This window comes from Lepidothrix coronata, unplaced genomic scaffold (genome assembly GCF_001604755.1).
Source record: "Lepidothrix coronata isolate B3197 unplaced genomic scaffold, Lepidothrix_coronata-1.0 Scaffold81, whole genome shotgun sequence".
In the NCBI taxonomy this organism is placed as follows: domain Eukaryota; kingdom Metazoa; phylum Chordata; class Aves; order Passeriformes; family Pipridae; genus Lepidothrix; species Lepidothrix coronata.
The window spans coordinates 3044446-3059199 of record NW_016690261.1 but is presented as its reverse complement, the minus strand read 5'-3'; the positions used below and the strand labels follow the sequence as shown (position 1 = coordinate 3059199).

Genomic DNA, 14754 nt, shown 5'->3' with positions numbered 1-14754 from the left:
TGAAGTTATGAGATTCTTAAGTTAGCAAGAAAAAAAATCACGTTTTGTCACAACGCAGATATTGTATAGGCTTCCAGTGTTCGAAATATTATGACACTCTTTATCAAACAAATAAAACATTTGCTGTTTTGTTACTGTTGTTAATGCAGTACAGCTGAATATATTTAACATATTTGCGCTTCATTCCTCTTCAATACATCCTCAATCATCCCTTTTCTTTCCCTTATGTTTCTCTTTGTTTGAGTGTTTTGTTTTGATAAAAATAATCATGGAAGTGCTAAACATGCAAATAAGATAAACATTGTAATTCAAGGTCTGGTAATTATTATATCATCTCGGAGAGTTGTGTGATTTATGTGTCCTAAGGGCAAGTGTCTGCAGGATGGAAGAAAGAATCCTGTGAATGTTAAAATCAGAAAATGAAATAGAAAGAAAAAGGTCCATTTTGTTATTTCCCCCAGCCTAGAAACAGGTTGATAAATGCATATCTTCAACTCTTCAATTGAGTGGATATTTCTATTTAGATGTGCCAATAAACTAGTACTTTAAGGAAAGTAAATGAGCAAAGTTGTAACTTTATGCTACCTCTCAATGGTGACAAATTAGAATTACATATATTTAGCATTATATTCTCTGAAATGCCTGCACATCTGATTTCAGTCAGTGATTTATCATATTTAATTTACTATATCTTTTATCTTAACTTCTCTAACAGTACTTCTAACGCAATTATGATTTATTTTTTTAGCATGAGATGTATCTTTAATTTTCTCAGTTACTCAATTTTATCACCACAATATCGTGAAGAAGGCAGCAAGATTTAGGTAGTCATGCAGGGGTGCACTGGCTTATACTTAAACAGGTTATTTTGAACGATTTCTATTTCTAAGCTGAAGTTCATGGCCTCCCAAGGAAGAAATACTGGTTCATACGTAAATGCATTTGTTTTTTCTTCTCAATCTGCACAATGTAGATTGCACAATGGCAAACTAGTGCCTCTACTGCCATCACTTTGTCTTACACAGAATGTCTTGGCAGAACAATCAGTCCAATGAAGCAGCAAGATGGAATAAAGAAGGGGCCTTGAAACAGAACCGGTTTGTATAGTTAAGCAGGCCATGCCATTTTCAGAGCTACACAACCAAACCTCAAGGTATTTTCTAGGAGTCTGCAAATTTTTCCACTGTGATAAAGGTTTCTGGAGGAATGATATATCCCCACGTTTAATACTTCATGAACACCCGCGATCAGGCTTCTGCCTAATTTTCAAGAGTGTACCTATTGCAATGTGTATGAATGTATGTCTGTTTTCTCCTCGCAGCTCCCAAAGGTGGGCATTTTCTATAAAGCAAACCGAATCAGTATTTGAAGTTTAGCAAATCCCTTATGGTGTTTTACTCTTTAAAAGGATTCTCTGCCTGGAGAAAGTCAGGAGCAACGTGACTGAAATTCTCCATATCTCCACTGGGACTTGAGCTGTGAGTTACAAGTGATTTGCAGGGACTTTTGCCTTTACAGGTTTGACTGAGTTTAGGGGCACTTTCTCGGCACAGAAACGGGATCAAACGCGAACTGCCTGAAGTCCAACTGCAGCACTGCGCTGTGTTTTTCTTTTTTTTCAACATTTAATATCAAAGGGCGGAGGTACCCAGTGCAGGAACGGGAAAATCCCTGCACTAATTCGTTTTCCCACTGGCGGCAGCTGCTGAAGCCTGGCCGCCTGCAGCTGCTCCCGGGCGGGAATGCTGGACGGCGGAAATTCGGCTCCAGCTTAATGAGACCAAGCTGGGCAGTGGCACTTAAAGCAAATTCCCACTAACATCTCTAATATCTCTGCAGTGTGTGCAGCAGAGGCGGCGACAGCAGCTACAGCAGCGAGAGATTCACAGTATTAATAAAGGGATTCATTGCCTCGTTATTAAAAAAAAAAAAAAAAAAGGATAAAAAAACGGAGGCGAGGAAAGGAGGCAGGAAACTTCTGTGTGTTATTTACATTGGGAAAAGGGGGGAAGGAAGGGTGTTTGTGTCTCTGCCTGTCAATGAATGAGAAAGAGGAAGGGAGGGAAGGAGGGAAAGAGAGAGAGGGAGGGAGAGAAACACACACAGAGCACTGAAAGGAGGCTCTGTCCCCTAAACTCAAGTAACCCATTTGCAAGAATTAGATGTTGGAAAAATGGTAAGGACCAGGAGTTGAAAACATTTTCACTTTAATACTGAAAAAATATGCCATTATAAAATCCTCGAATAGAATTAGTAAGTTTCACTTGCTTCCTCAGTTCTGTTTTCCTCAAGTTATAGTAAGATTTACAACAGCACAGAATTTTCTACCATTAAACTTTGCAGCCTAAGCACTACAGTGACATTAATTGGTCATGCTTAACTGCCTTGGACTTTTTTTTGTATGTTTACACTGTTACCATAATAAAAATCAAGGGTACTAATTTTTACATTCAGATGGAAAGGCAATACTAAATATGTATATCGAAAAAGAAGAGAGAGGAAACAAAATCAAAGCCTCCCCTCCCCGCCCCTGCCCCCGAAAAACGAAACACAACCCACTATCAACAAAGCAAATCTCTCCCGCCAAAGTAATTCCCACCTAAAAAAAAAAAAAAATCTAATGAGAATACTCATGCAACTATGTCTTAAATAAAACCTTTACATTTTTTTTCCCACGGTAAAAGCACAAACTCTACTCTCTATTGATCACACAAAAAAAAAATGGCGAAATGGCACTTTTTATTATTATACTGTATTTCGTATATAGAAGGTTTGATACGAAGGGACTTATCAGGTAAGAGGGATGATGGCGTGAACTAGACGCTGTTTCCAGTTGGGGGCTGGAGCGTCCCTGGGGTGCGTTGTATCCATGCGAGCCATGCAGCACTTTTTTTTTTTTTGTCCATTTGTCTATTTGTTTCAGAGTCGGAGTCATTTATTTACATTACATTCATGCCTTCGTGCAACTTTCCACTCCTGCTTTGCCGTCAGGAGGAGGCCGACACCAGCCTGTCCTCCGCCCCCTCTTTTTCCCGGCCTCTCGAAAAGGGGTCGGTCCACAAAGGAAGAGGGCAAAAAAGCAAAACAAACCCCAATGGAACAAAAGCTCTACAAAACCAAGAGCCGTGTTTCGCCCTGCCGGAGCCTAAGGAAGCGACTCCTCACCCGTCTGTCGCTGTCCCGGCCGCGCACGGGTGGGGGATGCACCCACCTCGCCGGGCTGCGCGGCGCTGCAGGGATGCGCCCCGGCGTCGAGCTCCCCCCGCCGCCCACTGGGCCTCGGCCCTTGTTATGGGGGTTGTGAGGAAGGGCGTGCGTGTGTCTGTGTGTTTCGTTTCTCACAAAAGGTAGCAGCGGAGGTGCAGAGCCGTCTCCGGCCGGAGGTGAAAGGCCGATCCCAGATGGTGACCGCCCCCGCCCCCCCGCCGCCTCAGTCCGACAGGGAGTGGGAGCCGCAGTCGTACACCCTGTGGGCCCCGTCGGCGCTGTAGGGCCCGTTGTGCCAGTAGGACGAGTCGCAGACCGTCTGCAAGGAGTTGATTTCGGATGCAGAGGAGTTGGCATCCCTCCTCTTGGAGCGTTTTCTGTTCCTCAGGATGAACACCAGCATGCCAACCACCGTGAAGGCAGAGGTCACAAAAACCAGCAGGAGCCCTGGCACTAGCACCGAAATAGAGACCCGGCTGGTCTCCAAGTAGGAGTTGGAGTGAGTACCTGTCTCTGTCAGCCCGGTGCTGTTTTTGTTTGTAGAAGTTAATGTGGGCAAGATTTTTAACTGAGGGCAAATCACATCATTGGAGAGAGACTCAAAATCCTCCTTGAAGAAATCTTCAGGGGACTCGCATCTCAGGTCGCTCATAATCACCTTGGGGCGCAGCATCTCCGCCCACTGTTTGAAAGGCACAATAGGGCAAGTACAGTCCCATGGGTTGCCGTGCAGGTCAATCTGGGTGATGGAGGTGAGCTGGTCCAGCACCCCTGCCACTGGGAGGTACATGAAATAATTGTTGTGTATGCTCAGCTTGGAAAGCGAGACCCCGGCAAACACGTCTACTGGGAGAGACCTCAGTAGGTTGTTGTTGAGGATGAGGACTCTCAGTTTGGGCATTGCATTGAAGGTGCCAGGCATAATCATCTGGATCCCATTAAACTCCACGTTCAGATACTCCAGGTTTTGCAGCCCAGCGAATTTCTCCCGGGACAGTGTGTCTAAGTAGTTGCTATCCATGTAGAGCCATCGGAGATCAAAGAGGTTCTTGAAGGTGTTGTTCTCCACGGTGGCAATGTTGTTGTTGCCCAGATCAAGTAAATTAAGTTTTCGGTAATCCAGAAAGTGGGATTTCCTTATGGTGTGTATTTTGTTGTCTCTCAGAAATAGCTCCTGCACATTGGATGGCTTGGGCTTCAAATCCACCAAGCTGCTCACATTCCTGTCATTGCAATTAACCTTTAAACCCGAGCCAGGGATCTGATCACAGCTGCAGATGTGTGGGCAGGACACGGTAGCTGGTAGCTTGCTCTTCGCACTCACTGTTGACACAGCAGCAGTGGGTCTGGTCTTGATTTGCCAGTTGACAGGAATCTTTGTACCTCCATTTGGAGCAGATCCTGGCGTGGCAGGGTCTTCTTTGCCATGTATTTTAAAGGGGGTTGGAATGGGACCAGGATCGCAGGTTTCTTCTTCAGCAGGGGGAGCAGCTAGGCTAGAATCTACTCTGTTCTTTTTGCACAGCTCTTGCTCTGTGGTCTCATTTAAATCTTTGCCCTGCAACCTAGTGGGAGCCTCACAAATCACTCTGCCGATCAAAGCGTTTTTAGGTATGTTTTCCAACCATTCTTTCAACGACAGAAGATCGCAAGTGCAGTCCCAGGGGTTATCCTCTAGCAGGATTTCAGCAATGCCTGGGATCTGCTCCAGGACCTCCTCGTAAGGCAAGGTTTTAAGACGGTTTCCCCGCAGGTCGAGGTGGGTGATCGGCACGTACTGAAACACGTTGGGGGGCAAGGTGCTGATGAGATTGTCATTTAAAATCAGCACCTCTAGCTTGTTTAAGTCCCTAAATGCTCCCGGGTCAATATCCCGCAATAGATTAAAATCTGCCTGGAGGTATTCCAGATCGTCCAGCCCCAGGAAAGTCTGCTTCCTGAACGATTTGATCTTATTGTTGTTTATGTGCAAGCGTTTCACCAGCTGCAGCCCAAGAAAAGCCCCGGGAACAATCTCATGCAAACCGTTGTTTTCCATGTGCAAACTGACCGCATTGTAAAAGTTAGCAAACTCATTAGGGAAAAGTCGAGTCAGGGAATTGCCATGCAGGAATAAATGGTAAAACTGGGAAGTTGGGGCGCTGAAATGTTGCAGGCTGGTAAATCCCTTTTTCTCACAGTCTACGTGCAAATCCCCTTCTATCTCGTTGCAGGCACAGATCTTCTCTTTGCAAACGTCCCCTGTAACGTTTCCAGCAGCAAAACAAAGAGACGTCTCCAGCAACAGAATCCAAAGCAGCATTTTTAAACCGAGCAATTCATTCCCGATCTCATCACAAAGTAACAGCAACCATCCTCCTCACACGGAAAGCAATTCCAGTTCATTCAATACATTAAATGTCCGAACCACCACCAAAAGGGGAGAAAAAAAAATAGGGGGGGGGAGAGTAGGGAGGGTCGGTGGAGGGGGGGGATGCTTTCTTTTCTCCTCTCTCCCCCCCCACGTACAACTGCAACAGCCCAGATTCCAGTCAGTAATTATATCCACAAACTATCCAGGCACGTACTGCAAGGCAGGCAAAAAAAAAAAAAAAAAAAAAAAAAAAAAAAAAAGTAGAAGGAAAAAAAATTCCCCTCCGCGCTCGCCCTCCCTGACGCCTCCCGGGCAGCTAAGTGGAGGTCTGCTGGCCAGGCTGGCTCACCGGCACGGTGCTGCTGGCCCCTGGCCGCCGCTGCATGTTAGAGAGGTGCGGGCGGGAGCGCGGCGGTGGCCGCGGAGGCTGCGCCGTGCGCGGCTCCGCGCGGACTGACCTTGCCGGGCGGCCGCGGAGCCGCGCTCCTCGCCCGCCGCCCGCCGGGCGCTGTCCAGCGCCGCGGTGCTGAAAGCGCCCTCCCCAGCCTAAGCGCTGCCCGCCCCAGCCCAGGAGCTGCTCGCCCCAGCCTAGGCGCTGCCCACCCCAGCCTAGGAGCTGCGCGGCGCCTGCCCCCGCTGCTGCGGTGCGCGGCTGCCCATGCCCGCCGGCGGCCGGGGCCCGCCGAGGGGCCGGGGCCGGGGCCGCCCGCCTGCCCGCGCCGCGCCTCGCCTCGCCCTGCCGACCGCGCTGCCTCCCCTGCTCGCTCGCTCCCTCGCTCGCTCTTCTTTCCTTTTTCTTCCGCTGCTGCCGAGCCGCACGCTCGCACACACTCACATGCACGCAGAGGGAGAGTTGCTAAGAGGCTCTGCTCGTTTCAACCTGGTGCACACTGAAAGATCTGACACCCTCTGCTGAGCTGCAGTGGCAAAAATCCATCTGCTGAGGGAATGCTGGAGAGGAAAAAAAAATCAATCCACGTACAGGGCAAGCGTTAAAAACGTTGGCATTAAAAACTGTCAATGTATTTAGATGCTTTCTCGTAAATGGATTATTTAATTTATTTCTTTTCTTTTAAGATGGAAAGTTTAGCATTCCCCTCCTCCCGACAGGTTCCTTATGTCCCCCGTTTGCACACACTCACACCTGCAAAAGCAGGAGAGGAAGGCGCGTTTGCCTTATTGTATTTCCCAACGGCTTGAACAGAATTAGTGTCAGGGTGTCAAGCGAATAGCAATTTGAGGTAATTATTCTGCACGCCATTTTCATCGTTGCTTTAAATGCGTTTCGTCCTCCCCTGCAGTCTAGGATGTTTCATGCTGGATTTTGCCTCTTGCTGGTGTTCTCTGTGCAATGTCGAAGCGCGGATTAAGGCATTCTCCCTCTCTATTTTTCATAATTTAGACGATCACAGAAAAGAGGGTAAGTAGGGGGGAGGGGATTGCTGCACTGCTAGCAGTTCACACTACCTGTTCCCACAGAGTATAGTGTCTCCCTTAAAGAGGGGAGGAGAGGGTAGAAACTGAGTTATTCTTATCTCTGTATAAAAATACAGAGATGCACGTATGTCCACGCATAGATATTTTTCTAGGGATGCTCCTATTATACGCTCTGTGGAAATCAAATGCCTGCTTCCCTCGACCCCCTCCTACTTCTCACCCCAGCCTCCTCCCTCTCCACCCCCCCCCCCCCCCCCCCCCCCCCTCCCCCCGCCGCCCTTTCCAGCTCCTACCCTTCTGACAAAAGAGATTACACAGCGGAAAAATCGGTGCCTGGCCTTAAAGACAGGAACCAAGCACACAAAAGTTTCTGCATCATTTGGATGGGTTTCAGATGCCTACGAGCGAAGAACCAGTTGCACCTCTGGTGGTGCAAGTGGAAACCCGCCTTTCCCCTTTGCTTGTCAAACCGCGCTGAAGAGAAGGAGGAGGGAGAGGAGGGAGAGGAGGGGGAGAAGGAGGAGGAGGAGGAGGAGGAGGAGGAGGCACGGAGGGGGGAGAGGCAGCCCAGCCTCTTGGTGCCTCCTGCAGCCTGGGGCCGTACCTCTCCCGTCCGGCCCTGCTGGTGAACTTTGCGGCGTACTGGTAGGGGGGGATGTAACAGTGGGAGTGGGTTGGAGGAGGGTTATTTATAGGAAAATCCAGAAAGCCATATGGAGCCTGCACCCCCTGGTCCCAGCGGCATGTTAATTTGGTCAAAGCTTTTCCCTGGCTACCGCTTGCAAATAAATTAGACATCCTGCCGACGATGATCTTATCAAATTAATGTAATTAGACCGCAGACAAGTTACAACAGTTACTGTGGCCATTTCGTGTCCCCGGGATGAAGATTTGGCCTTTTGGTTTGTTACGGTAGGCAGATACTAGGGAGGGAGGGGGAAACGGGGAAGGAAATAGGACAGGAGTAGGAAACAAAACAGACAAAAAGAGAGAAATCCTGACCCTGAAAATGACTGCCCAATAAATTACAAACGGACCAGAAGAGATAAAATGCCACTGAGACAGAAAGCACCACAAGAAATATATCGGTGGTTTCATTAGGAAAAAAAAAACGAGGGAAGGAAACTTGGTGCCACATTGAGGCACATTAATTCATTTCTCCTGATAGTTTCTTTGACTTTGTCTCTTGGTGATGGGGNAAAAAAAAAAAAAAAAAAAAGGATAAAAAAACGGAGGCGAGGAAAGGAGGCAGGAAACTTCTGTGTGTTATTTACATTGGGAAAAGGGGGGAAGGAAGGGTGTTTGTGTCTCTGCCTGTCAATGAATGAGAAAGAGGAAGGGAGGGAAGGAGGGAAAGAGAGAGAGGGAGGGAGAGAAACACACACAGAGCACTGAAAGGAGGCTCTGTCCCCTAAACTCAAGTAACCCATTTGCAAGAATTAGATGTTGGAAAAATGGTAAGGACCAGGAGTTGAAAACATTTTCACTTTAATACTGAAAAAATATGCCATTATAAAATCCTCGAATAGAATTAGTAAGTTTCACTTGCTTCCTCAGTTCTGTTTTCCTCAAGTTATAGTAAGATTTACAACAGCACAGAATTTTCTACCATTAAACTTTGCAGCCTAAGCACTACAGTGACATTAATTGGTCATGCTTAACTGCCTTGGACTTTTTTTTGTATGTTTACACTGTTACCATAATAAAAATCAAGGGTACTAATTTTTACATTCAGATGGAAAGGCAATACTAAATATGTATATCGAAAAAGAAGAGAGAGGAAACAAAATCAAAGCCTCCCCTCCCCGCCCCTGCCCCCGAAAAACGAAACACAACCCACTATCAACAAAGCAAATCTCTCCCGCCAAAGTAATTCCCACCTAAAAAAAAAAAAAAATCTAATGAGAATACTCATGCAACTATGTCTTAAATAAAACCTTTACATTTTTTTTCCCACGGTAAAAGCACAAACTCTACTCTCTATTGATCACACAAAAAAAAAATGGCGAAATGGCACTTTTTATTATTATACTGTATTTCGTATATAGAAGGTTTGATACGAAGGGACTTATCAGGTAAGAGGGATGATGGCGTGAACTAGACGCTGTTTCCAGTTGGGGGCTGGAGCGTCCCTGGGGTGCGTTGTATCCATGCGAGCCATGCAGCACTTTTTTTTTTTTTGTCCATTTGTCTATTTGTTTCAGAGTCGGAGTCATTTATTTACATTACATTCATGCCTTCGTGCAACTTTCCACTCCTGCTTTGCCGTCAGGAGGAGGCCGACACCAGCCTGTCCTCCGCCCCCTCTTTTTCCCGGCCTCTCGAAAAGGGGTCGGTCCACAAAGGAAGAGGGCAAAAAAGCAAAACAAACCCCAATGGAACAAAAGCTCTACAAAACCAAGAGCCGTGTTTCGCCCTGCCGGAGCCTAAGGAAGCGACTCCTCACCCGTCTGTCGCTGTCCCGGCCGCGCACGGGTGGGGGATGCACCCACCTCGCCGGGCTGCGCGGCGCTGCAGGGATGCGCCCCGGCGTCGAGCTCCCCCCGCCGCCCACTGGGCCTCGGCCCTTGTTATGGGGGTTGTGAGGAAGGGCGTGCGTGTGTCTGTGTGTTTCGTTTCTCACAAAAGGTAGCAGCGGAGGTGCAGAGCCGTCTCCGGCCGGAGGTGAAAGGCCGATCCCAGATGGTGACCGCCCCCGCCCCCCCGCCGCCTCAGTCCGACAGGGAGTGGGAGCCGCAGTCGTACACCCTGTGGGCCCCGTCGGCGCTGTAGGGCCCGTTGTGCCAGTAGGACGAGTCGCAGACCGTCTGCAAGGAGTTGATTTCGGATGCAGAGGAGTTGGCATCCCTCCTCTTGGAGCGTTTTCTGTTCCTCAGGATGAACACCAGCATGCCAACCACCGTGAAGGCAGAGGTCACAAAAACCAGCAGGAGCCCTGGCACTAGCACCGAAATAGAGACCCGGCTGGTCTCCAAGTAGGAGTTGGAGTGAGTACCTGTCTCTGTCAGCCCGGTGCTGTTTTTGTTTGTAGAAGTTAATGTGGGCAAGATTTTTAACTGAGGGCAAATCACATCATTGGAGAGAGACTCAAAATCCTCCTTGAAGAAATCTTCAGGGGACTCGCATCTCAGGTCGCTCATAATCACCTTGGGGCGCAGCATCTCCGCCCACTGTTTGAAAGGCACAATAGGGCAAGTACAGTCCCATGGGTTGCCGTGCAGGTCAATCTGGGTGATGGAGGTGAGCTGGTCCAGCACCCCTGCCACTGGGAGGTACATGAAATAATTGTTGTGTATGCTCAGCTTGGAAAGCGAGACCCCGGCAAACACGTCTACTGGGAGAGACCTCAGTAGGTTGTTGTTGAGGATGAGGACTCTCAGTTTGGGCATTGCATTGAAGGTGCCAGGCATAATCATCTGGATCCCATTAAACTCCACGTTCAGATACTCCAGGTTTTGCAGCCCAGCGAATTTCTCCCGGGACAGTGTGTCTAAGTAGTTGCTATCCATGTAGAGCCATCGGAGATCAAAGAGGTTCTTGAAGGTGTTGTTCTCCACGGTGGCAATGTTGTTGTTGCCCAGATCAAGTAAATTAAGTTTTCGGTAATCCAGAAAGTGGGATTTCCTTATGGTGTGTATTTTGTTGTCTCTCAGAAATAGCTCCTGCACATTGGATGGCTTGGGCTTCAAATCCACCAAGCTGCTCACATTCCTGTCATTGCAATTAACCTTTAAACCCGAGCCAGGGATCTGATCACAGCTGCAGATGTGTGGGCAGGACACGGTAGCTGGTAGCTTGCTCTTCGCACTCACTGTTGACACAGCAGCAGTGGGTCTGGTCTTGATTTGCCAGTTGACAGGAATCTTTGTACCTCCATTTGGAGCAGATCCTGGCGTGGCAGGGTCTTCTTTGCCATGTATTTTAAAGGGGGTTGGAATGGGACCAGGATCGCAGGTTTCTTCTTCAGCAGGGGGAGCAGCTAGGCTAGAATCTACTCTGTTCTTTTTGCACAGCTCTTGCTCTGTGGTCTCATTTAAATCTTTGCCCTGCAACCTAGTGGGAGCCTCACAAATCACTCTGCCGATCAAAGCGTTTTTAGGTATGTTTTCCAACCATTCTTTCAACGACAGAAGATCGCAAGTGCAGTCCCAGGGGTTATCCTCTAGCAGGATTTCAGCAATGCCTGGGATCTGCTCCAGGACCTCCTCGTAAGGCAAGGTTTTAAGACGGTTTCCCCGCAGGTCGAGGTGGGTGATCGGCACGTACTGAAACACGTTGGGGGGCAAGGTGCTGATGAGATTGTCATTTAAAATCAGCACCTCTAGCTTGTTTAAGTCCCTAAATGCTCCCGGGTCAATATCCCGCAATAGATTAAAATCTGCCTGGAGGTATTCCAGATCGTCCAGCCCCAGGAAAGTCTGCTTCCTGAACGATTTGATCTTATTGTTGTTTATGTGCAAGCGTTTCACCAGCTGCAGCCCAAGAAAAGCCCCGGGAACAATCTCATGCAAACCGTTGTTTTCCATGTGCAAACTGACCGCATTGTAAAAGTTAGCAAACTCATTAGGGAAAAGTCGAGTCAGGGAATTGCCATGCAGGAATAAATGGTAAAACTGGGAAGTTGGGGCGCTGAAATGTTGCAGGCTGGTAAATCCCTTTTTCTCACAGTCTACGTGCAAATCCCCTTCTATCTCGTTGCAGGCACAGATCTTCTCTTTGCAAACGTCCCCTGTAACGTTTCCAGCAGCAAAACAAAGAGACGTCTCCAGCAACAGAATCCAAAGCAGCATTTTTAAACCGAGCAATTCATTCCCGATCTCATCACAAAGTAACAGCAACCATCCTCCTCACACGGAAAGCAATTCCAGTTCATTCAATACATTAAATGTCCGAACCACCACCAAAAGGGGAGAAAAAAAAATAGGGGGGGGGAGAGTAGGGAGGGTCGGTGGAGGGGGGGGATGCTTTCTTTTCTCCTCTCTCCCCCCCCACGTACAACTGCAACAGCCCAGATTCCAGTCAGTAATTATATCCACAAACTATCCAGGCACGTACTGCAAGGCAGGCAAAAAAAAAAAAAAAAAAAAAAAAAAAAAAAAAAGTAGAAGGAAAAAAAATTCCCCTCCGCGCTCGCCCTCCCTGACGCCTCCCGGGCAGCTAAGTGGAGGTCTGCTGGCCAGGCTGGCTCACCGGCACGGTGCTGCTGGCCCCTGGCCGCCGCTGCATGTTAGAGAGGTGCGGGCGGGAGCGCGGCGGTGGCCGCGGAGGCTGCGCCGTGCGCGGCTCCGCGCGGACTGACCTTGCCGGGCGGCCGCGGAGCCGCGCTCCTCGCCCGCCGCCCGCCGGGCGCTGTCCAGCGCCGCGGTGCTGAAAGCGCCCTCCCCAGCCTAAGCGCTGCCCGCCCCAGCCCAGGAGCTGCTCGCCCCAGCCTAGGCGCTGCCCACCCCAGCCTAGGAGCTGCGCGGCGCCTGCCCCCGCTGCTGCGGTGCGCGGCTGCCCATGCCCGCCGGCGGCCGGGGCCCGCCGAGGGGCCGGGGCCGGGGCCGCCCGCCTGCCCGCGCCGCGCCTCGCCTCGCCCTGCCGACCGCGCTGCCTCCCCTGCTCGCTCGCTCCCTCGCTCGCTCTTCTTTCCTTTTTCTTCCGCTGCTGCCGAGCCGCACGCTCGCACACACTCACATGCACGCAGAGGGAGAGTTGCTAAGAGGCTCTGCTCGTTTCAACCTGGTGCACACTGAAAGATCTGACACCCTCTGCTGAGCTGCAGTGGCAAAAATCCATCTGCTGAGGGAATGCTGGAGAGGAAAAAAAAATCAATCCACGTACAGGGCAAGCGTTAAAAACGTTGGCATTAAAAACTGTCAATGTATTTAGATGCTTTCTCGTAAATGGATTATTTAATTTATTTCTTTTCTTTTAAGATGGAAAGTTTAGCATTCCCCTCCTCCCGACAGGTTCCTTATGTCCCCCGTTTGCACACACTCACACCTGCAAAAGCAGGAGAGGAAGGCGCGTTTGCCTTATTGTATTTCCCAACGGCTTGAACAGAATTAGTGTCAGGGTGTCAAGCGAATAGCAATTTGAGGTAATTATTCTGCACGCCATTTTCATCGTTGCTTTAAATGCGTTTCGTCCTCCCCTGCAGTCTAGGATGTTTCATGCTGGATTTTGCCTCTTGCTGGTGTTCTCTGTGCAATGTCGAAGCGCGGATTAAGGCATTCTCCCTCTCTATTTTTCATAATTTAGACGATCACAGAAAAGAGGGTAAGTAGGGGGGAGGGGATTGCTGCACTGCTAGCAGTTCACACTACCTGTTCCCACAGAGTATAGTGTCTCCCTTAAAGAGGGGAGGAGAGGGTAGAAACTGAGTTATTCTTATCTCTGTATAAAAATACAGAGATGCACGTATGTCCACGCATAGATATTTTTCTAGGGATGCTCCTATTATACGCTCTGTGGAAATCAAATGCCTGCTTCCCTCGACCCCCTCCTACTTCTCACCCCAGCCTCCTCCCTCTCCACCCCCCCCCCCCCCCCCCCCCCCCCTCCCCCCGCCGCCCTTTCCAGCTCCTACCCTTCTGACAAAAGAGATTACACAGCGGAAAAATCGGTGCCTGGCCTTAAAGACAGGAACCAAGCACACAAAAGTTTCTGCATCATTTGGATGGGTTTCAGATGCCTACGAGCGAAGAACCAGTTGCACCTCTGGTGGTGCAAGTGGAAACCCGCCTTTCCCCTTTGCTTGTCAAACCGCGCTGAAGAGAAGGAGGAGGGAGAGGAGGGAGAGGAGGGGGAGAAGGAGGAGGAGGAGGAGGAGGAGGAGGAGGCACGGAGGGGGGAGAGGCAGCCCAGCCTCTTGGTGCCTCCTGCAGCCTGGGGCCGTACCTCTCCCGTCCGGCCCTGCTGGTGAACTTTGCGGCGTACTGGTAGGGGGGGATGTAACAGTGGGAGTGGGTTGGAGGAGGGTTATTTATAGGAAAATCCAGAAAGCCATATGGAGCCTGCACCCCCTGGTCCCAGCGGCATGTTAATTTGGTCAAAGCTTTTCCCTGGCTACCGCTTGCAAATAAATTAGACATCCTGCCGACGATGATCTTATCAAATTAATGTAATTAGACCGCAGACAAGTTACAACAGTTACTGTGGCCATTTCGTGTCCCCGGGATGAAGATTTGGCCTTTTGGTTTGTTACGGTAGGCAGATACTAGGGAGGGAGGGGGAAACGGGGAAGGAAATAGGACAGGAGTAGGAAACAAAACAGACAAAAAGAGAGAAATCCTGACCCTGAAAATGACTGCCCAATAAATTACAAACGGACCAGAAGAGATAAAATGCCACTGAGACAGAAAGCACCACAAGAAATATATCGGTGGTTTCATTAGGAAAAAAAAAACGAGGGAAGGAAACTTGGTGCCACATTGAGGCACATTAATTCATTTCTCCTGATAGTTTCTTTGACTTTGTCTCTTGGTGATGGGGTAAGGCTGTCTGGACCCCTTCCGTGAATCCAAAATTGTGGCCTCAAAGTGCAAGAGGAACCAGGGCCAAGGAAGCCCCAGGAAACTCCTCGGAGAGAGACAGAACAGTTGGGAGAAGGATCGAGGGTTAGGGTGGGGATCAAGGACACACCCACTGGGTGTCAGCAGCAGCGACAAGATCACTGTGAATAAAGTCTTTCGGGAGGAAAGGCTGAAAATCTGGAGCCTGGTAAAGGCTCCCTGAGGATGTGAAACATGAGGACTAAAGAGTTTGTTCTCCTC

The 14754-nt window shown here is 49.3% G+C and overlaps 2 protein-coding genes across 2 annotated transcripts; both read right to left on the bottom strand.

The window, feature by feature from the left end:
* Nucleotides 1-2190: 2190 nt before the first annotated feature.
* On the bottom strand, nt 2191-5793 carry LOC108499933 (SLIT and NTRK-like protein 1). The gene has a single exon (XM_017820303.1). The coding sequence runs from the start codon at nt 5507-5509 to the stop codon at nt 3431-3433; it is 2079 nt and encodes a 692-aa protein (XP_017675792.1). The 5' UTR covers nt 5510-5793; the 3' UTR covers nt 2191-3430.
* A 2675-nt stretch (nt 5794-8468) lies between these two features.
* Nucleotides 8469-12071, bottom strand: LOC108499932 (SLIT and NTRK-like protein 1). The gene has a single exon (XM_017820302.1). The coding sequence runs from the start codon at nt 11785-11787 to the stop codon at nt 9709-9711; it is 2079 nt and encodes a 692-aa protein (XP_017675791.1). The 5' UTR covers nt 11788-12071; the 3' UTR covers nt 8469-9708.
* Nucleotides 12072-14754: the final 2683 nt, after the last annotated feature.